Source organism: Mytilus edulis, chromosome 13 (genome assembly GCF_963676685.1).
Source record: "Mytilus edulis chromosome 13, xbMytEdul2.2, whole genome shotgun sequence".
In the NCBI taxonomy this organism is placed as follows: Eukaryota; Metazoa; Mollusca; class Bivalvia; order Mytilida; family Mytilidae; genus Mytilus; species Mytilus edulis.
This window is the reverse complement of record NC_092356.1, coordinates 61,856,362-61,881,695: the sequence shown is the minus strand read 5'-3', so window position 1 is coordinate 61,881,695 and position 25,334 is coordinate 61,856,362. Positions and strand designations below refer to the sequence as shown.

Genomic DNA, 25,334 nt, shown 5'->3' with positions numbered 1-25,334 from the left:
CTGCAGTTAAAGTTTTTGAAACGTTTATTAGATTTATAAACTAGCCTGGATTTTACCAAACTGGGACAGAAGCTACTCACAATCTAAATATGACATCAAGTGGATTTTTTTATTAATTTTTTTCCTCATTTTTGTTTGAGTCTGCGATTAACAGCAAAAGTAGGCAGGACAGTGGGTTCCGCGGAAACCTTACTATTTTGTTTTTGATATAATCATCTGATCAGTACTTATATAAAAAAAAGATGATAGGAACTCTCTTTTGAAAAAGACCATCTAGTCCTAATGAATATGGAAAACAATACACAACAACTATTATTGAATATTTTTGCAAGAGGTGTATATTTTTTATTATGTAACAAATAGATATCATAGAAATATTCTATGTGTAAAATGGATCGACCCATGTCCAAATAATGTGTCTTAATGCAACTATAGTTTGCTGTATGGCCTTTTACAATGAGCAAAACCCATACTGTATAGTCAGTTATAAAAGGCTCCGCTCCATCTCAACCCAATATGAAACAATTTAACCAGAAATCCAAATAACATGTTTTTGACATTTGTTATTAATTTAACTTATAATTTAAAAGTGTAAACACACTGCATTTGTTAATAATGCAAAGAATAATAATTTTACTACTACTGCATTATATACATTATCAAAATCTGCAAAAGATAAATTACTCTATTCTTTGAAATTGTAAAAAAAATATTAATTGTATAAATTTCAGATGAAGGAATTCCTGAAGAAATGTAAAATAGCAAACTACTGTAAACAAATAAAACAGATAGTGGATAAAGTTCAGGAGACATCAAAGTTTATTACAGACAGGAGAAAATCTGTGTCCTTCAGTATCTCAGATGATAAAGCTGTTGTAAGTTTTTATATTTCTGCTCCTTTGGGGCGCTCATTGCAAAATAAAATTATTTGTATGTGTATTTGTTTATCATAAAAATATTGAAGCTCATGAATTTATAGCTAATTTGTGTCTCTTGGTAGTATGCTCATGTCAGGTGATAATGAAAACTTGGTCTTTGCTGCCTATCAGGTAATCAACCTGAATGTAGTAGTGAATCTAGTAATAGCTAAGTAAAATGTGTCTGGCTAGAGTGACTTGTCATGTAGTGTCACCTTGTGAACTATCATATTACAAAAATGATAAATATGCTTACAATATATATCCATTTGTTCTTTAATTCTTAGAGATTAATTTGTCAAATTCTGTTTGGTCTGTCCTTTTATTTCTCAGTATATCAGTTCTTCCAAATCCATTTCGTTTGCTATCAGGTCTTTTATCAATTTTATCTTGGACCTTGTGACCACTAGATTCCAGAATATTCCAACACATAAAGTTTGGCCTTTGTAGTGTCTTGACTTCCTGTAGCACTGACACATCTTATATAGATAGTTCCTGATGTCGACAGAGATAGGGAGAATGGATATAAGATTCCCATGTCACGGAGATTGTAGTAGGTAATACTTTGTCCTTGGTCAGTCAATAAATGCAATAAATGATTGTGGAAATCTGTAACAACAATATTATCTGATGGTGTTGTGAGTATTCCACGAGTTAGAAATATATTCTCCCTGGTGTTGACATCAGGGTGACCAGTGTATACCCCTAGTACGTCTCCTCCTGGTGATAACACGACCACTCTACCTCTGTAATCATTATCTAACACGTCCACCACACAGATGTTACCATTACTGGTAGTTGTTATAAATTCAGGGTGCGTAAATAATCGTTTGTTATGTTTGTCATGTTCATATTCCTTTATTTGTTTTCCTTCCTGATCCATTACCACCACTACACGTCTTCCTGTGACAGGGATTATCTTACCTCCAGGATGGGCTCCTATGATGACTCTGTGATCACTGGTCACATGGATACAAATCGGTATCAATGGTGTTACATCATACCTGGAATCTGTCATCTGTCCTGTCATGGTGTTGATTAGTTTGAGTTTAGTCTCACCTATTGAAACAAGAAACTAAAAATATTGTATTTACTAGAAGGGAAAGGGAGCATCCACCTGTATTTTTTGGGATAAATGGTGAAGAGGTTGAGAAAATAAATATTCACTGTCATCTTGGGATAACATTTCAGTCATCAGCTTCATGGCATACACATATTGATATTATTTATAAAAAAGCATGCTCTCGTCTTTCTGTGCTTCGCCAAGTTAAGCACTTATTAGATAGGAGTTCACTTATCCGTATTTATTATGCTTTTATTAGACCTATATTAGAATATGGTGATGTTATTTGGGGCAATTGTTCCCAGCATGAGACTGAGCTCCTTGAAAATATTCAGATAGAAGCTGCTAGAATTATTACAGGATTACGACGTAATTCCTCCAGACAGAAACTTTATATTGAATTAGGTTTAGAAACTCTGGAGAATAGACGTAATAAACATAAGCTTATACTATTCTATAAAATATTAAATGGGATGACACCTGCATACTTATATGAGTTAATCCAGCCATATCTTCCCAGACAAACCCCTTATACTTTGAGGAATGAAAATAACACTTTTCACCCGCCTCTTGCTAGAACTAGCTCTTATTTTAATAGTTTCATTCCTTCCACTATAAGACTTTGGAATAGTCTTCCTTTGAGCTTACAAAAGTCACCAAGTTTGGGTATATTTAGAAGTGGACTGGATAAGTTTTATAGGACTGGTGATATATTTAAACCTTTCAACTATGGGATAAGGAAACTTAATATAAGTCATTGTCAACTCAGAAATAATGCTAGCAACCTTAAATCTCATTTATTTAATCAGTTCTTATCTGAGAACACTTTTTGCACAAACTGTAACCATCCTGTTGAGGATAACAAACATTTCTTTTTTATTTGCCCTAAGTATAATGATGTAAGACAGATCCTTCTTGATTCCATTTACTCCATTGTTGATAATGTTGACATAAATATTGAATTACTACTTTTTGGAAACAGATTATTATCATATGATATGAATATTGCTATTTTTAAATCTGTTCAGAAATATATCAGTGACACTCAACGTTTTGTTTGAAACTTACTTAATTTTTGTTTCATCTAGTTTTATTTTTTATTTTTTTATTTTTTTTCTACACTCCAACGTTAATTCATTTATTCCACTAAGCAAGCTTAGTGTCTCCTTCAAGCCATATATATATTTCTAATGACTTATAAAGGATATTTGCATGTTTCAAGGTAATTTAAATAACTGATGATTAATTGCCTATATATTTATTTATACTTTGCATTTATTAAGTAACATTGTTAACATATTTTGCTCGTGTGTGCTCACAAGTAGCATGCATGTTCCACTAAATTGCATTATTTTAAATACAGTTGTTGTATAAATTGAATCATACCTTGTACATGTATTATGGAGAGAGCTTTTATAGGCTGTGCCTGTTGCTCAATCCTTTTCATATCTTAATGAATAAAATATGTTTAAAATCAAATTGAAACAAGAATGTTATTGGAATGAGTTTTTGCCATTCCCCAAATCCTAATGTTTAAACTTGTTATTACTTCAGTTCTATTCTCCCTAAGTTTAACATGTTGTAACTTTGATCTGGTACTATCCCCCATCCACATAGAACCATCAGAACATACTGCTATAAAGTGAATATCAGTAAGATCTGTTGTATATTCTTTCAATATTTCAAACTTAATCTTACCCTGCTGTTTTGGCTTGGTTTCTACTTTGCCTTCATTATAGTCTTCTTCTTCAATCAACTCATGTCCATTATGAAATTTAGCTACACACTTCGGACAGATAAATGTTTTGCAGGTTTGACAGAAAAGGCAGCATGCTTGTCCTGTATGGTTTTCACACTTGATTTCACTGAAAATAACATGTTTTCCTATTTCTTTTATATCTGTTATCTTATGATCTTTTGCAATCCTTAAGTGGACTCTATCCTTACAACCACTGCACATTAAAAGGTTACAGTCCAGACATTTGAATTCGATCTTATTTTTACCTTGGCATATTTCACATCCTACTGGAATTTGTCCTTTTTGTAAAGAACTTGTAAAGGCCATTTTTAAAGATGTCTGAATTGATTTTTTACTTCCTTGTGCCCAACGACTATAGATAACAATGTTAAAATTGCTTTTACTATCTTATCTTTACAATGTTTACAATTTAAATGTATTTAGTTAAAATTATCTTGTGTTATATTGACTATATGAATAAATGTAAATATTGACTAATAGGAATTTAGATAGTGATCATGAGCAATTCTTTGACATGAAAAACCAAATGACATCTATATATTTTTTTATTTAAATATCATAGGCTATATCATAATTTAAAGGTAGAAACCATTTTGAATCCATGCTAAGTTGAAAAAAAAACTATTCATTTTCCTAACCTAAATTTTGATAGAAATTTTGTATTTGACTATTTCAATGAAGAACTGCAATTTTCTGTTCAAAGAAAGACAACTCAATTGGATTAGAACAGTGTAAAATCACTAACAGGGATGGGTTTTTAAATAAAAAGACTAGTATGATTTACACTCAAAGTAGTCAATAAATTTGAGAATCGTATCTATGATATAATGAACAGACCAGATACCAAAATAAAGAGTCAACAGACCAAATATTATTCAGGGGGTTCAGGCATTTTGTTGGCAATATTTATTCTTATTTCTACCTGGTTTCAACTTTCCAATATTTCTTGCTAAGAAAGTTCAACGAATTAGAAACCAGAATATGCTTCTTTTAACAGTTCATTCATATGTTGTTCACACCACTGTACTTTTCAAAAAGAGGATTAAGTGTTCCTGATGAAGGTTAATCCAGAAAAGCACTTGTGAGGCATTACATTTATACACTTTGTTACATCACTGGGTTAATACCTCTTCAGGTGGACTACTGTATAGCGGGTTATTTTTGCGGGTTGTAAATTTTTTAATTATTTTTGCGGGTAGAACAAAATCGTCAAATTATAAATGTACATGCAAAGGTATTGATAAAAGTTTTAATTCCACAAAATTAATAACTGCCAAAATATTTCGTATACCTTATTCAACGAAATTTTACACCCACGAAAATAACCCGCTATATTGGATCAGTTCCAGAGGGTACCATGAGATCAGAAATCAGCACTTTTCAACTGCCATGAATAACAAAAAACCTTTCTAAATTTGCCTGTTTATAAATTTTGTATTCATTATTTAAGAAACTCAATCAGGTTTGAACTCCATCAGGCTGAGTTGGCCTTAGAAGGTCAAGGATTTGGGTATTATATATTATTTTAGGTAATTTTTTTTATTAAATAGCTCTTAAAATGTTTCTGTTTTATGCATCTTTGGCTTTCAAATATTCGGCTTTGAGGCTTCCATATGAAGGTTAATCCAGAAAAATGCTTCGGACGCATAAGTCACGCATTAAATGTTTACATGTTGTTTTTATACGAATGCAAAAAGTGAAAATTTTTTGGTTGTATATTGGTATCACATTGGCGTCATGGTCGTCGTTGTCTTCGTCCGGAGACATTTGGTTTTCGCACTCTAACTTTAGTAAAAGTAGATAGAAATCTATGAAATTTTAACACAAGGTTTATGATGATAAAAGGAAGGTTGGGATTGATTTTGGGTGTTATGGTCCCAACAGTTTAGGAATAAGGGGCCGAAAAGAGCCCAAATAAGCATTTTTCTTGGTTTTCGCACAATAACTTTAGAATAGGTAAACAGAAATCTATGAAATTTTAACATAAGGTCTATGACCACAAAAAGAAGGTTGGGATTGATTTAGGGAGTTTAAATCCCAATAGTTTAGGGCCAAAAACAGGTCCCAAAATAAGCATTTTTCTTGGTTTTTGCAAAATAACTTTAATATAAGTAAATAGAAATCTATGAAAATTTAAACACAAGGTTTATGACCACAAAAGGAAGGTTTGGATTGATTTGGGAGTTTTGGTCCCAACGCATTAGGGTCCAAAAGGGTCCAAAACTAAACTTTGTTTCATTTCATCAACAATTGAACTATTGGGGTTCTTTGATATACCGAATCTAACCGTGTATTTATATTCTTAATTTTTGGTCCCGTTTTCAAATTGGTCTACATTAAGGTCCAAAATTAAACTTAGTTTGATTTTAACAAAAATTGAATTTTTGGGGTTCTTTGATATGCTGAATCTAAACAGGTACTTAGTTTTTTTATTATGGGCTGAGTTTTCAAGTTGGTCAAATCTGGGTCCAAAATTAAATTTTGTTTGATTTCAACAAAAATTCAATATATGGGGTTCTTCAATATGCTGAATCTAACCATGTATTTAGATTTTTAATATTTAGGACCGGTTATCAAATTGGTCCACATTGAGGTCTAAAGGGTCCAAAATTGAACTTTATTTGATTTCATCAAAAATTGAATTCTTGGGGTTCTTTGATATGATGAATCTAACCATGTATTTAGATTTTGGATATTGGAATACCAGAAAGCTATGGTAAGAATTGTCTTTGGGAGTTATGGCTCAAACCGTTGGAATAAGGTGCAAAAAAGAGGGGAAAAGGGTTTCCAGGTTAATGGACAATTACTTAAGTACAAAACATAATTTAAAAGCAGTGTAAGGTCGGTAATTGAAACTCATTTTAATAGCTCACCTAAACTGCTCTTAAATTATGTACATTGGAAATTTGCCAAAAACTTAGTTATTAATAAAGTCAATTGGAAATTTGCCAAAAACTTTAGTTAAGGTGGTACCTAACACTACAGGGAGATAACTCTTTAAAATCAGCTTAACGTTTTTATATGTTGTGTTGTTAAGGGAATATCAAGCTTCTCAATGATCAAAATAAGTGTTTGTCAAACTGCTATATAACCAGTGTAATTTTTCTGATAAAACGATTGGTTCAAATTTTTTGAAATTTTTATATTTTTGTGAAAGGGTCAAAGTAAATACTTTGTCAAAATTTTAAGAAAATTAAAAGAGCCAAATTAATTTTAGTTAAAGTGTTGGGTACCACCTTAAATGAACTTCATTGGAAATTTGCCAATATAAAATGTTGCATTGGAGTTATCTTTCTTTGTCCAGAATAGTAGTCAAATCAACTTAAATCATGACTGTATGACATTTTATATTTTATGATGTATTTAAATGAGTATTTATTGTTGAAAACTCCATTAGAAATTTGAATTGAGATCATTTTTGGAATAAGGGAAAGGGGAAGGTGAAAAAAATTAGTGGGGTTCAATTTTTCTTATTTCAGATTTCAGAAATGAAAAAGAAAATTTCTTCAAATATCAAAGGATTAATATTCAACAGCATTGTGAATTGCTCAAAAGCAAAAAAAACAAACATTTTAAGTTCATTAGACCACATTCATTCTGTGTCAGAAACCCTATGCTGTGTCAACTATTTAATCACAATCCAAAATCAGAGCTGTATCCAGTTTGAATGTTGTGTCCATACTAGCCCCAACGGTTCAGGGTTTGACCTCTGCGGTTGTATAAAGCTGCACCCTGTGGTGCATCTGGTTTATATATATTTTATATATTGCTTACAAATATGTTTAAAACAACGAAATATAGGTGTCTATCCAAAGTTAAAAGCATTTTATTAAGGGAATAATATATCCTTGTTGCGTTTAGTTCATTTGTAATTTCTGAAGATCTTGTTGTTGTTGGTGCATATAAACCTACATTTTGTGATGATCTTTTTGTTGATGTATTTATACTAAGAGAAGATCTTACTAATGTTGTGCTTGGAGATGATCTTGTTGATCATGTATTTATACTTGGTGGAGCTATAGTCATTGTTCATTTATGCATTATCGGTGAAGATCTTGTTGTTGTTGATATATTTATACTTGGTGTAAATGGTGTTGTTGTTGGTGTATTTATACTTTGTGAACATCTTGTTGTAGTAGATGTATACAAACTAAATGAAATGAATTAAACAATTATAATTCTACTCTTTTACAGACAGCATGGGAACAACAGTGTAAGAATATTGGTACCCCATTGGGTAAATACTTCACCACATGGAGGAAGCTACGAGACAGAGAATTGCAGTACCAGATTGCTGCTAAAGAACAGGTCAGCTAATGATAAGAATTTGTTAAAAATGCAGATGCAGGTTAATCAAAAGAGGACTCTGGTTTTTTATGCCCCACCTACGATAGTAGAGGGGCATTATGTTTTCTGGTCTGTGCGTCCGTTCGTCCGTCCGTTCGTTCGTCCGTTCGTCCGTTCGTCCGTCTGTCCCGCTTCAGGTTAAAGTTTTTGGTCGAGGTAGTTTTTGATGAAGTTGAAGTCCAATCAACTTGAAACTTAGTATACATGTGCCCTATGATATGATCTTTCTAATTTAAATGCCAAATTAGAGTTTTGACCCCAATTTTACGGTTCACTGAACATAGAAAATGATAGTGCAAATTTCAGGTTAAAGTTTTTGGCTTCAGGTTAAAGTTTTTGGTCAAGGTAGTTTTTGATGAAGTTGAAGTCCAATCAACTTGAAACTTAGTATACATGTGCCCTATGATATGATCTTTCTAATTTGAATGCCAAATTAGAGTTTTGACCCCAATTTTACGGTTCACTGAACATAGAAAATGATAGTGCAAATTTCAGGTTAAAGTTTTTGGCTTCAGGTTAAAGTTTTTGGTCAAGGTAGTTTTTGATGAAGTTGAAGTCCAATCAACTTGAAACTTAGTATACATGTGCCCTATGATATGATCTTTCTAATTTAAATGCCAAATTAGAGTTTTGACCCCAATTTCACGGTCCACTGAACATAGAAAATGAAAGTGTGAGTTTCAGGTTAAAGGTTTTGGTCAAGGTAGTTTTTGATGAAGCTGAAGTCCAATCAACTTGAAACTTAGTACACATGTTCCTTATGATATGATCTTTTTAATTTTACAGCCAAGTTAAATTTTTGACCCCAATTTCAAGGACCACTGAACATAGAAAATTAAAGTGTGAGTTTCAGGTTAAAGTTTTTGGTCAAGGTAGTTTTTGATGAAGTTTTAGTCCAATCAACTTGAAACTTAGTACACATGTTCCCTATGGTGTGATCTTTCTAATTTAATGCCAATTAGATTGTTTACCCAATTTCACGGTCTATTGAACATGTAAAATAATAATGCAAGTGGGGCATCCGTGTACTTTGGACACATTCTTGTTTCACTTTGTAATGTCCCTTCATATTACAATAATCAGAGTCTTTTTTAATTCGTAAATTTGGAATGCAGTCCTTGTTGTGAACAAAACTTTTTTTTTAAATGCTTTTAACAGTTTTATATATTAAATATTTTAACGATGAAAGTTGTACTGATAAGCATTAATTACAGAATACTCTAAACATTTTTAAAACTAAAGTTCCTGATATATTATTATCTCAAACATCAACTAGTTTTTTTAAACAAATTGCTGAAATCAACTATACAATTATAATCTATTATCAAATTTGTATATCTGATTACTAAAAGATACGAAATAAAACTGACATTGTTCTCTTAAGGAGGTTACCCCTGCCTCGTTTTATTAATGCAGCAATCGTTGTGATTCCAAATAAACATTACATTTATTTAATTTTAGGGACTCTCTAAGGCTGAGGCAAATATACCAATTATTGAAAGACCAAAAGGACCCAAAGTAGTTCAGAAGGCCACAGCTGCAGAAAAGGAAGAGTTCTCTGCCTTGTTTGAATCAGACAGTGATGAGTCAGATGATGATACAACCAGGTTAATACAGATTTTTAAGAAAACTGTCTGTAATCATAGTTTCTATTTAAAGTGGGTCTAATTCAGGTCTAAGCCTGATGCGGGATTGCCAATTTTTTGGTAAGCGGGACACATGAATGTCAAATTACTGTGCTGTGAAAACAGGAAATGAAGTCTAGTGGGACACAGGAAATTACAAAAAGATGAGAATTGCTTACGTACATAGTGTAAGCGTGATACAAGAATCTGACAAAACAGTAGTAGCGATCTGGGATCAGAACTCTCCAATGAGACCTCCTTTATAAGGGTCTGCCTTGCCTCCGTATACATTGTTATATATCATACATGATTTTGGATTTAATTGTATTCCTACATTTGACACTTTTATAATTCTAATTATGGTTTGAGCACTTCTGATTAGAAAAAAAGGCGAAAAATCTCAAAAGAAATTTCAAAGACGAAGTAAAAAACAAACTAGCAATATCATGGCAAAAACAAAAAAGTGATGAAAAGACTAGTAAAAGACTTAGCAATGCAAATCTCACGAAAAACCTGGAAATGAAAGTGGAAGTGAATCCTGCTCCATGTGGAATTATTAGAGTATTAATATTGACATCAAATTTACTTTTGTAGCTGGATATTATATCTCTAGCACCTCAAACAATATGTACAATCACATGGATAATGCATTGGTATTTATATAGAGTTGACTGTCATACAGTTCACACTGACACCGTAGAATCAAGTATTAAATAACATTTGTTAAATGCCTTTAGTGATATTTTTTTAACAAAACTTGACCAAACAATAATTTTGAGACAATTGACTCATGTTGTATTATATTGCCATACATGAAGACGCCAAAGATGAACGGGAATATATATTTTTTTGTATCATTAAAGGTTCCTACCAAAAGGTGAAAGACCAGCAAAGGCAAAGGCAGACAATTCCGATGAGAATTACAGGTAAGACTTATTTACTATAAGCAAGTTCACAATCATCGCACACATGTTACATAAGAAAGCAGAAGATATGGTAAGGCTGCTAGTGTAATCAATTCTTACCAAAACGCAGAGTAAACAGATCAACAGTCAATGTAGAATACTAGTGTATCAAATGTTAAGCACATCATTCCATTATGTTTGGAGACATTTAGAAATATAATTTATGGATGGATAGCAAATACATTTTGCAATTTACAAATGCACTTCATTCAATTGCACTTCTCTCAAAAGCTATATAGAACTTATATTGTGTTGTCTTGTTTTGCATCAATTTTGACTATAACATAAAGCTTATTTATTTATTAATAAAGTTTGTTATCATATCTCTACTATAGTGATTTTGAAGAATAAACAACATTTGAGATAAACTAATTGCCTCGAAATACTTGTTATTATTATTGTCATACTCACCTAATTATTTGCATTAACAAAATCAAAGCCAACGATATATGTTTGTACTAGGACCAATGTGCAAGACATATTATCAATACTTAAACATTACCGTAGGCAATTGTAACAAGTGCGGACAGTTAACACCATTTAATAAATGATAACAACTTATATTTATGTAAATTTGAATAACAAATCGATATATAAGCAATGCCTTATATAAAAATAAATTTAATACAAATGTTTTAAGCCAAATATTGAGCAAAGTCGAAGAAAAAGTAAAACTAAGAAACCCGATAGATTTAGTATGTTGTTGCATTAACATCTTTGCTCTTTAATTTTGAGTTCATAAGTATGCATTATGCCTGAGTGACGTTTGATTTTACAATTTCGTAATGTTAATTTTTCCTGATCAACTGTGTTTATGGTAGACAATAATCATTGGTATCAGTTTGCATCTGCATCCCTTCATTTTAAGAAGAACAACAACCTGTGCCTCTTTGTAATGGTTGAATAACTGTGGAATTTTGCCTTGTGCATTTTTTAAGTGTTCCATTTGAGCATTATAAGGATAATATGGAAGTTTAGGAAATGTAATAAAAAACCAATACTTGTTCTAGTTATTATTTTATTCATGAAAATTAATCTGTACCCCTTAGTAATGATAAAATATATTTTGAATTTTACCATATTGTACTCTGTTACATGTAAGTGTTTAATGTAAGCATTATAAGGACGATATGGAAGTTTGGAAAATGTAAAAAATGAAAAAAAATTGTTATAGATATTATTTTATTATGATTATCCAATTTGTTTGATTTAGTGATTTTGATAGTGATGACCTTGACCAACTTGCAAAGTCTGCTAGTGAAGTTGAGGAGGATGAAAGTTACAACGATGAAAATCAGGATGATGATGAAGATCAAAATGATGATGACGATGATGTTGATGATGAAGATGAAGATGATGATGAGGATGAAAACAGTGAAGATGAAGACATGTCAGATGATGTCGATGATAAAGAGGACATTGTTAAAGAGTTCACTATGTCAGATTCTGATTAAAACTTCAACAGAATAGTGTTTTGTGTATAATGTTATGAATTAAACAAATATAAAGGAAACCCTCATGGTTACACCATAATTAGTGTAATATTAGAATGATCTGCTTCTTTGGATCAATGACATCTAATTCATCTAATGAAGATTATTAGACCCCTCTGCCTTAGTAATGATCTATAGACGACAAAACTTTTTATTATTAGGTTGTGATTTGGTCAGTTTCAGGGAAATATAAGTGGCAAGTCAATCATATTTGGTATATATTAGCATTGATAATTTACTTTCCATGGAGATTTTTTTGGCTCCTCCTCCTTAGTCATGGTCTATCTTATTATTGGATTACATAGTGCACATATAAAAGTGGTTGATTATATCAGTTTAAGATAAAACTCAATGATATTTGGTATGCAGTTGTATAATACTTTTTGCATAGTTTCAAAGTTTGGGTTTGTATAAAAATAAGGAGTTGTGGTATGAATAATATTACAACTATCCACCAAAGTTTAAACAAAGTAGACGTAAGCAATACTAGGCAACTGTACAGCATTCATCTATGAAAAAAATTATACCATATAATCGGTTATAAGAGGCCCCGTACATGACTAATTTGAAACAATTCAATCGAGAAAATGGCCTAATTTATAAAAACAATTTACTGAAAACAAATATGACCGATATGAACTAAAAACAACCACTGAACTAGCTTATTGAAGTATGGTGGGGCTAAACACGTTTGAAGGCACTAAGACTCACTCCTCCTTATATTATACAGTAGTGTAACAGTACAGCATGAGCATACACTATCAAAACCTCAGTTGGAAGGCCTTAACTTTTCAGTTCAATATAAGCCATAAAAACATCTAACAAAAACAAAAACAAAGACCAGTCGTACCAAGGCTCATTACAACATAGAATCAATTAACAGATGTGAGACTACTAGGAGTTACTGACAACTAGTTTGAAACCCATAACAAAAGTATAAGACTAGAATATCAATCAGTACACATCCAATGGATGTCAGAGAAAAGCATTTCCTTTTGCCAAAACACAGGTATCGACTGATTGTAGTACAGTTTGTTCTGTACAGAAGATATAAATATGTATGTAAAACAATATTTAGTATGAATTTAATTTACTGATAACACAATTGATATTTATACCAATAAAGACAAAATTCAAAGAAATAATTTATATAGTTGAATTAGAAATCTTTCACAGTAGGTCCTTTTAAAGGATTGATAAGTTTTCCTGGATTGTATCTATATTTCCGGGCTCTGAAGCAACACAATCATAAAAAAAGACTGTGCTATTCCGTTTGATATAGGTTGTCTACAGGTATAGCCAATTTTGTAGCTAATTTTGCCAACCAAATCTTTGTATCTATGGAAGAATTTGGTAAAGGTTTTAAGTAATTTGTGAATGCAAATTACCTGACTTGATAACTTACCAGTTACACAACGTTTACTCATTAGAGATATCACCTGGTTTATACTTAAATAACCAACACGACGGGAGCCTGAGCTGAAGTAGGATTTGCTTTCTCTTTCAGGCCATCTGAAATCGCTACAAGTTTTGGTGCGATTTGTGATTGACTTATGAGTTTGAATGCTTCTTTGGTATCCTTGCCTTTCTATTTCATGTTAAAATACTGCCATTTTGACTTCAACATTTGCAGTATTTAACAAAATTACAAAACAGAGAGACAGATCTGATCTTAGTGGTCAACAGTTTATCTGTTCTAGCCAGTCTTTAAATGGACAAACCATATCTGATCCATATATAATAAAGATCAACCAAAATAATTCTTAAATAGAAAAAAAATATACAAATAAAGCTGTGGAACCAGATAATGTAAGCAACAGAATTTAGCATGCTCAATAAACAATTTAACACTCGTAGAAAATTATGATAAATTTCGAAACACAAACAATAGATGTATTGTATTGTTGTTGGGTTTTTGTATTAACTGATACCAAATACTCTCTTTCCACACAAAAAATATCAGTGATACACAATGAACGGGTAAACATATTTTGATCTGGTGTTTGTTTACTTTAGATATGACAGGATGACTACCTGAAAAAGTGAATATCTTAAGCAGCAGAAAAAAAGAGAATACAAATTTGAGTATTACAAATGAAGATCTCGCTGCATATGTTATTGAGAAAGCAACCAAGGAATATAAGTAACTACATCTAGTTCGACAATAAATATGTTTCTATATCATATGCTAAGTTTCAGATCATTCTAAGTTCGAATATGATTACCGTACATTTTATTATATATCTCAGATTACAGGAATGCAACTATTGATGTTCTGTAAATAAGGAAAACTTTAATTAGCTATAGAACATAATCTTAACAAGATCCTGAATATGGACGGTCTAATGAACAAAAGTCTGGGTTGAAGTTGCGGGTTTTTTTTTTCGTTTTCGTAAACATTCATCATGCATCGGTTAAGGAAATTGCGAGAACAAGATAAGAGGTGATGATAAAATTGAAAAACACCTCAATACTGAGGGCAACATTTTTCGTTGTTGAAGAATACTCATCATTAAGAGAAATAATCGGTTTGCTATAATGAATTCATAAAAAATAAAATTGTCGAAAATTTTGTGATGATGCATCATGTCCGTCCGCCTGTGATATCTATAACAATTTGAAAAGGAAGCAATATTTCCGGGTTTCCCAGATCCGTCAATGAAACAATAAACACAGTATTTTGATTGGTGTGATTCTGACAGAGTACAATAATTATACTCTAAATCAGTATGACTGTAAAACCAAAATTACTCGATTATTTGCTTTTTGTACCAACCATTACGGCTTTTTTCCATGGTATTTTACCATTACGGTCTTTTATGCAGCCATATGTATTTAAATGTATGTTGATTTTATTTCAGCACATGATATATTTACGTTTAGAAAGTCATGGTAGTGCACAGCTTGACTTTCTATACTACGTTTTCTAGCATAGAAAGTCTCTATACACAGACATTTAATATCTGTCACTTAATTTGAATTATGGACAAAAGAGCTACAAAAGCGTGAAATCAGAATATAGAAAGACATAGTTATACCTGTAGTAAGAAGGTAATTAATTGATCGGATAATATTCAATCTTTTAAAGATATGTTCAAGGTTTTATAATTGGTCAAGGTCGCTATGTCGTTTTAAATCATAAAAATTATAAAAATTTGGTACGATTGAAAATGAGACAAATCTCCAAAGAAACCCAAATGACATAGAAATTAACAATTATAGCATTAGTCAGCATAGTAAGGGTCATTTAGACATTTCTGACCAGTTTTTGTTCTCTTTTACTGCCTTTGTTGTTTATTTTTCTAATGTGAGGATGTATTTCCCAATTTGAAGGGTTGATTTATACCACAAATTTAAATTGAACCTATCTTTATCATTACACCTGACTGTTATATATACATCTCTTTAAAGATAAACAATCATATACTTGATTCATAAAAGGTGCAAGTGAATGTTGTAGAAACACCATGATTATAATTTGCATCGAAACTGAATGTTCCCAATTAGTATTTTTACTTAAATCCCCCCTTTTTCCAACACTTTCCTTCAACCTGTCGAAATCGCAGATATGAAATATATTAGATTATTACTACAATAGAAATTGATTGTGATGAGCTATTAATCTATCAGAAGTGTGTTGTTCGTTTATAAACATATTGTGTCTTATTCTGATACAGGTAATTAATATGTGACTATGATATGTTCAAGCGTCTGTCTGTCAAAATAGGTGGTTTTGTCAAAAGTTGTTTAATCGATTTCCAAAAAATCAATTTAAATATTTATGTCCTATCTCATTTTTCGTGAACTCTGTATGCACATCCTTTGTTGTTTAAACAACCTGAAGTAGTTTTGTGATTAGATTAGAACAGGGTTAAATCAGGGATGGGTTTTGAAATAAAAAGACTAGTATGATTTACACTCAAAGTAGTCCATAAATTTGAGAACCGTATCTATAATCAACAGACCAGATACCAAAATAAAGAGGCAACAGACCAAATATTATTCAGGTGGTTCAGGCATTTTATTGGCAATATTTATTCTTATTTCTACCTGGTTTCAACTTTCCAATATTTCTTGCTAAGAAAGTTCAACGAATTAGAAACTAGAATATGCTTCTTTTAACAGTTCATTCATTTGTTGTTCACACCACTGTACTTTTCAAAAAGAGAATTAAGTGTTCCTGATGAAGGTTAATCCAGAAAAGCACTTGTGAGGCATTACATTTATACACTTTGTTACATCACTGGATTAATACCTCTTCAGGTGGACTACTGTATAGTGGGTTATTTTTGAGGGGTGTAAATTTTTAAATTATTTTTGCGGGTAGAACAAAATCGCCAAATTATAAACGTACATGCAAAGGTATTGATAAAAGTTTTAATTCCGCAAAAATAATAACTGCCAAAATATTTCGTATACCTTATTCAACGAAATTTTACACCCGCGAAAATAACCTGCTATATGGTATCAGTTCCAGAGGGTACCATGAGATCAGAAATCAGCAGTTTTGAACTGCCATGAATAACAAAGAACCTCTCTAAATTTGCCTGTTTAAAAATTTTGTATTCATTATTAAAGAAACTCCATCAGGTTTCAACTCCATTAAGCAGAGTTGGCCTTAGAAGGTCAAGGATTTGGCTATTATTTTAGGTAATTTTTTTTATTGAATAGCTCTTAAAATGTTTCGGTTTTATGCATCTTTGGCTTTCAAATATTTGGCTTTGAGGCTTCCACATGAAGGTTAATCCAGAAAAATGCTTCGGACTCATTAAATGTTTATGTGTTGTTTTTATACGACTGCAAAAATTGAAAAAGGGTCCAAAATAAAACTTTGTTTCATTTCATCAAAAATTGAACTATTGGGGTTCTTTGATATACTGAATCTAACCGTCTATTTAGATTCTTAATTTTTGGTCCCGTTTTCAAATTGGTCTACATTAAGGTTCAAAATTAAACTGAGTTTGATTTTAACAAAAATTGAATTCTTGGGGTTCTTTGATATGCTGAATCTAAATATGTACTTAGTTTTTTTTATTATGGGCCGAGTTTTCAAGTTGGTCAAATCGGGGTCCAAAATTCAACTTTGTTTGATTTCAACAAAAATTCAATATATGGGGTTTTTCAATATGCTGAATCTAACCATGTATTTAGATTTTTGATGTTTAGGATCGGTTATCAAATTGGTCCACATTGAGAAATTTGCCAAAAACTATAGTTTAATGAACTTCATTGGAAATTTGCCAATATAAAATGTTGCATTGGAGTTATCTTTCTTTGTCCAGAATAGTAGTCAAATCAACTTAAATCATGACTGTATGACATTTTATATTTTATGATGTATTTAAGTGAGTAGTTATTGTTGAAAACTCCATTAGAAATTTGAATTGAGATCATTTTTGGAATAAGGGAAAGGGGAAGGTGAAAACAAATTAGTGGGGTTTAATTTTTCTTATTTCAGATTTCAAAAATGAAAAAGAAAATTTCTTCAAATATCAAAGGATTAATATTCAACAGCATAGTGAATTGCTCAAAAGCAAAAAAAAAAAACATTTTAAGTTCATTAGACCACATTCATTCTGTGTCAGGAACCTATGCTGTGTCAACTATTTAATCACAATCCAAATTCAGAGCTGTATCCAGTTTGAATGTTGTGTCCAAACTAGCCCCAACCGTTCAGTGTTCGACCTCTGTGGTCGTATAAAGCTGCACCCTGTGGAGCATCCGGTTTATATATGTTTTATATATTGCTTACAAATATGTTTAAAACAACGAAATATAGGTGTCTATCCAAAGTTAAAAGCATTTTATTTAGGGAATAATATATCCTTGTTGCGTTTGATTCATTGGTATTTCTGAAGATCTTGTTGTTGTTGATGTATATAAATTTGCATTTTGTGATGATCTTTTTGTTGATGTATTTATACTAAGAGAAGATCTTACTAATGTTGTGCTTGGAGATGATCTTGTTGATCATGTATTTATACTTGGTGGAGCTATAGTCATTGTTCATTTATGCATTAATGATGAAGATCTTGTTGTTGTTGATATGTTTATACTTGCTGTAAATGGTGTTGTTGTTGAAGGTATTTATACTTGTGAACATCTTGTTGTAGTAGATGTATACAAACTAAATGAAATAAATTAAACACTTATAATTCTACTCTTTTACAGACAGCATGGGAACAACAGTGTAAGAATATTGGTACCCCATTAGGTAAATACTTCACCACATGGAGGAAGCTAAGAGACAGAGAATTGCAGTACCAGATTGCTGCTAAAGAACAGGTCTGTTAATGATAAGAATTTGTTAAGAATCCAGATGCAGGTTAATCAAAATAGGACACTAGTTTTGTTCACCTCATAATGTTCCTTCATATTACAATTAACAGGGTCTTTTTTTAATTTGTAAATTTGGACTACAGTCCTTGTATTAAACAGAACGTTTTGTTTTTACGCTTTTAACAGTTTAATATATATTCAAATAAATATCAGAACTTTTTATGATGAAAGTGGTAATGATATGCATTAATTATAGAACACTCCAGAAGTTTCTAATACTACAATTCCTGATATATCATTATCTCAAATATCAACTTGTATTAAACGAATTGCTGAAATTATAATCTACCATCAAATTGGTTTATCTGATAAAGATATAAAATAAAACTGACTTTGTTCTTTTCTGCATGTTTTCCCTGCATCATACATCTATCATAATCAAAACAGCAATTGTAATGATTCCAAATAAACAATACGCTTTTATATTTTAGGGACTCTCTAAGGCTGAGGCAAATATACCGATTATTGAAAGACCAAAAGGACCCAAAGTACTTCAGACGGCCACAGCTGCAGAAAAGGAAGAGTTATCTGCCTTGTTTGAATCAGACAGTGATGAGTCAGATGATGATACAACCAGGTTAATACAGATTTTTATATGACCTCAAAAAAATTTTGGGATCGTATAATGGTATGATGTCGTCGTCTGCGTCGTCGTCGTCCGAAGACACATTGGTTTCGGGATAATAACTTTAGTTTAAGTGAATAGATCTTCATGAAATTTTTTCAGAAGGTTCAATACCACAAGAGGAAGGTTGGGATTGATTTTGGGGATGATGGTCACAACCGATTAGGAATTAGGAGCCAAAAAGGGGCCCAAAACAAGCATTTTACTAGTTTCAGGATAATAAATTGTGTAGAAGTATTTCAATTGCTCTGAAATCATACCACAATGTTTAAAACCACAAGTAAAAGGTTTGGATTCATTTTAGGGGTTATGGGGCCAATGTTTAGGAATTAAGGGCCCAAAAGGGGTCAAAACAAGCATTTTTCTAGTTTCAAGACAATAACTTATGTGTAATTGTATGGATCTCTCTAAAATTGTACCACAATGTACCATATAACAAAGGGGAGGCAGGGATTAAGTTCTGGGTTAATTGCCCAAGATATGTAGGAATTAGGGGCCAAAAAAAGGGCCAAAAAGAAGCATGTTCCTAGTTTCCAAACAATCATGACAATAACCTGTGTTTAAGTGTATGGATCTCTCTAACATTGTACTACAAGGTTCAATACTGCAATGGAAAGCATGGGATTTAGTTTAAGGGTTATTACTCCAAGGGGGTTTCAAAAAGTTGAGGGGGAGGGGGGGGGGGTTGTTTACCATTTTTTGAAGGGCTTCAAATTTCGAATTCTGAAAAGTTTCAAGAAGAAATCTTCAATTGCACAGTATTGTGCAATAGATTTGTTAGATCTTTGACCACATTAATTTTGTGACAAAAACCTATATTATTTCAAAAATTTGATCACAATCCAAATTCAGACAGAACCAAGCTTGAATATTGTGACCAAATTTGCCCTAACTGTTCAGGGTTCAACCACTGGGGTCGTATAAAGCTGCACCCTGCGGAGCACTTGGTTTTAAAGAGTGTTTATAATCATAGTTTCCATTTATTGGCCAATTTATTGGCCTTATGATTTTCTGGTCTGTGCGTCCCTCCTTCATTCATCCGTTTGTAAGTCTATTCGTCTGTCCAGCTTCAGGTTAAATATTTTGGCAATATAGTTGTTGATGAAGTTGAAGTCCAATCAACTTGTAACTTAGACCGGACGGCATGTTTCCTATGATATAATCTTTTTAATTTTTTATGCCGAATTAGAGTTTTGGCCCAAATGTCAGGTCCACTGAACATAGAATATAATAGAGCGAGTGAGACAACCGTGTACTATTTACACATTCTTGTTAATTATTAGTGTCTACCTTCTAATGCATTGCAATTTATGTTCTGTGGGTTTGGATAAATGTTTTTCCCTTTCTTACAAATAAAAGTGATAAAATGCTCAATAAAGCAAAAACGAATAATACAGAATGATAAGTGAAAAAATCATATTTTAATTTGATCCAAAGATATATATACATGTATATAAAACAAAATTCTTTTATCCTTGAAGGTTCCTACCAAAAGGTGAAAGACCAGCAAAGGCAAAGGAAGACAATTCCGATGAGAATTACAGGTGAGAATAATTTATTATAAGTTAGTTTACAAATTATGGCACACATTTAATATTAAAAAGCAGAAAATATTGTTAGGCTTCTAGCATAATCAAATTTCACCGATACTCAGAGTAAACCTTTACAGATCAATGTAGCATACTGGTGTATCATTTGTTAAGCACAAAATTCTATCATGTTTGGAGGCATTTCGAAATACATTTTACAATTCACAAATGTACTTTATTGAATAGCACTTCTCCTAAACTCTTAATGTTCACAGTCAAAGGCTATAAAGAATTTATATTGTGTCTTCTTATTTTGAACCAATTTTGACTTAATATAAAGCTTATTTGTTTATTAATAACATTTGTTGCAATGTTATCATATCTCTGGTGTTGTGATTTAGAAGAATGAACAACATTGGCGATAAGATAATTTGTTTCGAAATGCAAGTTATTACATGTATGGGCATACTCACTAATTATTTGGATAAATAAAAAAACCAATAAAATCTGTTTGTACTCAGACCAAGGGACAAGGCGAGTGTGTATTAATTAAACATTCTGGTAGGCAATTGTAACACTTGAGGACAGTTAAAGTCATAAGAAATCTCAAATTAAAAAAAAATAACGCATATGTTTTTTTATAACTCAATGGATAGTTTTCATTATAAAGCATATGTACATATACCTTTTTTTGAAGAAAATTCTTTAATTTATTCATATTTAGAAGAAGTTTACTTTATTTTAATTGCTTTCTTACCAAGAAGCAATTTCCCCGACATATTTTCCGTATGTTAAGTGACCTCAGTGTGACCCGTCTCGTAAAAATCCGGTGATTGCAATACGCATGGATGTCCTTAAAATAAACTATTATCTGAATTTACATGTTAAACACGTGCTCAATTTCCATGCTTTTTTGTTGATTTTTTGTTGATTGTTGACAAACAGGTGACAATCGTTAAACTTCGGCTTCAAAACACGAACTTTAATTACCTGCCATATTTCACAACAACACGTCTGACTGATTGAAAAAAAATTGACAATTATACGAAATTTATGCGACAAAATGAAACATTCTTGAACAGAAGACTAAGTTTATGATGTTTGTATGAATTGGTTCAAGAATTGGAAGAACATTATTTTTCACCGGTCACTTGTTTCTTATGACTTTAACACAATTAAATAAAAGTTTACAATTTATATTTTGGTAAATAAGAATAACAAATCAATATATAAATAATGCCTTATTTACAAAAAAAATTAATACAAATGTTTTAAGTCAAATATTGGCAAAGTCAAAGAAAAATTACATCTAAGAAACCAGATAGATTTAGTATGTTGTTGTATAAACATCTTTGATCTTTAATTTTGAGTCCAATACTAACAGTTATGCCTGACTGTTTCTTGATTTTACAATTTCGTAATGTTAATTTTCCCTGATCAACTGTGTTTATGGTAGACAATAATCATTGGTATTAGTTTGTATCTGCATCACTTTATTTTAAAAAGAACAATAATCTGTACCCCTCAGTAACTATAAAATCATTTTGGAATTTTACCTTGTGCCTTTTTAAGTGTTCCATTTGAACATTATAAGGATAATATGGAAGTTCAGGAAATGTATTAGAAAACTAATACTTGTTCTAGTTATCATTTTATAAATTATAATTAATGTACCACTCAGTAATGATTAAATGGTTTTGGAATTTTGCCATTGTGCTCTGTTACTGATGAGTCTTTTGTAGACGAAACACGCGTCTGGCGTATATACTAAATTTAGTCCTGGTATCTATGATGAGTTTATTTACTTGTAAGTCTTCTATTTGAGCATTTTGAGGATGATATGGAAGTTTTGAAATTGTATTAAAACTAGAGGCTCTAAAGAGCCTGTGTCGCTCACCTTGGTTTATGTGAATATTAAACAATGGACACAGATGGATTTATGACAAAATTGTGTTTTGGTGATGGTGATGAGTTTGTACATCTTACTTTACTAAACATTCTTGCTGCTTACAATTATCTCTATTTATAACAGTACTTTCTGTGGAAAATGTTATTGAAAATCTTCAAAATTTAAGAAAATTGTTAAAAATTTACTATGAAGGGCAATAACTCCTTAGGGGGTCAATCGACTATTTTGGTCATAGTGACTTATTTTTAGTTCTTACTTTGCTGTACATTATTGCTGTTTACAGTTTATCTCTATCTATAATAATATAACAAAAAAAACAGCAAAATTTCCTCAAAATTACCAATTCAGGGGCAGCAACCTACCAACCGATTATCCGATTCATCTGAAAATTTCAGGGCAGATAGATCGTGACCTGATCAACAATTTTACTTCCTGTCAGATTTGCTCTTAATGCTTTGGTTTTTGAGTTATAAGCCAAAAACTGCATTTTACCCCCATGTTCTATTTTTAGCCATGCCGCCATCTTGGTTTGTTGGCCGGGTCACGCCACACATTTTTTAAACTAGATACCCCAATGATGATTGTGGCCAAGTTTGGTTTAATTTGTCCCAGTAGTTTCAGAGGAGAAGATTTTTGTAAAAGTTAACGACGACGGACGACGACGACAGACGACGGACGACGGACGCAAAGTGATGGGAAAAGCTCACTTGGCCCTTCGGGCCAGGTGAGCTAAAAATTAACACTTGTTTTAGTTTTCATTGTGTTAACGATTTATGCAATTTTCTACAATTAGTGATTTTGATAGTGATGACCTTGATCAACTTGCAAAGTCTGCTAGTGAAGATGAGGAGGATAAAAGTGAAAATGATGATGATCAGGACGATGATAGAGATGATGACGATGATGACGATGATATTGATGATGACGATGATATTTATGATGAAGATGAAGTTGAGGATGACAACAGTGAAGACGAAGAGATGTCAGATGATGTTGATGATAAAGAGGACATTGTTAAAGAGTTCACTATGTCAGATTCTGATTAAAACTTCAACATAATAATGTGTCATGAGTAATGTAATTGGTTCAAAATAAATAAAGAGGAAACCCTCATGGTTAACACCATAATTAGTGTAATCAGAGAATTAGCTGCTTCTTTTGGTCAATGACATCTAATTTTCATGCCGATTATTCGGCGGAGGGCCTTCGTAATTATCTATCAACTTTGAAACTTTTCTTAATAAGTTGCGATAAGGTCAATTTCATGAATAAGATAATGGTAAGTCAATCATATTTAGGATGTATTAGCATTGGCATATTTTATTTCCATGGAGATTTTTTGGCTCCTCCCCCTCAGTCATATCATATTTGATTACATAGTTTACATGTAAAAGTTATTGATTATATCAGTTTAAGATCAACCATTAATGTTACATATTTATATTTGGTATGCAGTTTTATAAGCATTGGCAAGTCTAATTTCCATGGAGATTATAGGAACTTACCCCATCATGATGGTTCATTGACTTAAAATCGTTTGCATAGTTTAAAATGTTAAGTTTGTGTTTTGTATAAAAAAAGAGGTTGTGGTACACACTATATAACAACTATCCTCCAAAGTTTAAATGAAGTAGATTTGAGCAATAATATGCAAATTTACAGCTGAGAAAACATGTACCATATAGTCAGTTATAAAAGGACTTGAACATGAAAAATATGAAACAATTCCAATAAGAAAACGGCCTAATTTATAGCATAACAATTTACGGAAAACAAATATGACAGGCATGAATCAACGACAATCACTAAACTACGTGATCATATATTAAAAAAGCACATTAGAATATGTTGGGCTTAAACACTTTAAAGAAGAAGCCTTCTTACCTTATACATTGATTTAACAGCACAACACGAGAACACACTTCCAAATTCAGTTAAAAATGGATGAACTCTTCGAATCCAAACATAACTGAAAAATATCTTACACATACATAGACCGGGCATGGCAAAGGTATTAATACATCCCTACAAAAATTAAAAAAATATATACAGATCTGATAGTACTCAACGTTACTGACAGCTAGTTAGAAAACAAGAACCCATTTCAAATTCCAGTATCTTAATCTTAAATATCAATCAATACGCATTCAACTGTGGTATTTTAATATATTGATAACATAATCGATATTAATACAAATAAAAACAACATTCAAAGATATAATTACACTGTCGAAATGGAAACCTTTCAGAATAAGTTCATTTAAAGGATTGATAAGTTTACTCGGATTTTATATATATTTCCGAGTTCTGAAGCAGCATTACCGTACAAATAAGAATGTGCTATTCCTTTTGATATAGGTCCTTCAGGTAAAGCTAAACTTGTAAACCAAATCTTTGTATCTATGGAAAAGTCTAGTTAAGGTTGAAGTAATCTGTCCTAGCAAAGACCCTGACTTGAGAATTTGCTAGTTATACATAGGTCATACTCATTGAAATTACCCTTGACATTTGAAATCACCATTAGTTTTTGGTGGTTTTGTGTTTTCCCAGTCTTTGGTTTTATATGTTGTAAGTTTGGCAGTTTATTTTCGACTTTGAGTTTGATTGTTCCGTTTGGTGTCATTCGCCTCTCTTTTACGTTTATTAGAACATTGCCGTTTAAATTTCAACAGTTGCATTAATCAATAAAATTACAAAAGTTAGGCAAATCTGTGTGATCAATAGTCCATTTGCGATAGCTAGTCTTTCAATGGTGTAACCATA

The 25,334-nt window shown here is 31.7% G+C and overlaps 2 protein-coding genes across 2 annotated transcripts in view; both read left to right on the top strand.

Annotated features, from left to right (window-relative positions):
- The window catches only part of LOC139502149 (nucleolar complex protein 2 homolog), a 171,548-nt gene extending 159,405 nt beyond the window's left edge, over positions 1 to 12,143 (top strand). Inside the window, exons 15-19 of the mRNA XM_071291526.1 lie at positions 732 to 875; positions 7,934 to 8,047; positions 9,548 to 9,693; positions 10,575 to 10,637; positions 11,890 to 12,143. Coding sequence (XP_071147627.1) covers positions 732 to 875; positions 7,934 to 8,047; positions 9,548 to 9,693; positions 10,575 to 10,637; positions 11,890 to 12,130 — 708 coding nt within the window. The 3' untranslated portion in view covers positions 12,131 to 12,143. The remainder of the gene's footprint in view (positions 1 to 731; positions 876 to 7,933; positions 8,048 to 9,547; positions 9,694 to 10,574; positions 10,638 to 11,889) is intronic.
- Positions 12,144 to 16,903: 4,760 nt separating this feature from the next.
- Positions 16,904 to 23,633, top strand: LOC139500456 (nucleolar complex protein 2 homolog). Its single transcript, XM_071289194.1, has 5 exons — positions 16,904 to 16,909; positions 18,341 to 18,454; positions 18,940 to 19,085; positions 20,615 to 20,677; positions 23,365 to 23,633. The coding sequence occupies exons 1-5, from the start codon at positions 16,904 to 16,906 to the stop codon at positions 23,615 to 23,617; spliced, it is 582 nt and encodes a 193-aa protein (XP_071145295.1). The 3' UTR covers positions 23,618 to 23,633.
- The last annotated feature ends 1,701 nt before the right edge of the window (positions 23,634 to 25,334 follow it).

What these genes read in the sequence shown, in the direction of transcription:
- LOC139500456 (XM_071289194.1), top strand. An exon ending in AGATTGCTGCTAAAGAACAG is followed by an intron (nt 18,455 to 18,939) that starts GTCTGTTAATGA and finishes TTTATATTTTAG; the next exon opens with GGACTCTCTAAGGCTGAGGC. An exon ending in TCAGATGATGATACAACCAG is followed by an intron (nt 19,086 to 20,614) that starts GTTAATACAGAT and finishes TTATCCTTGAAG; the next exon opens with GTTCCTACCAAAAGGTGAAA.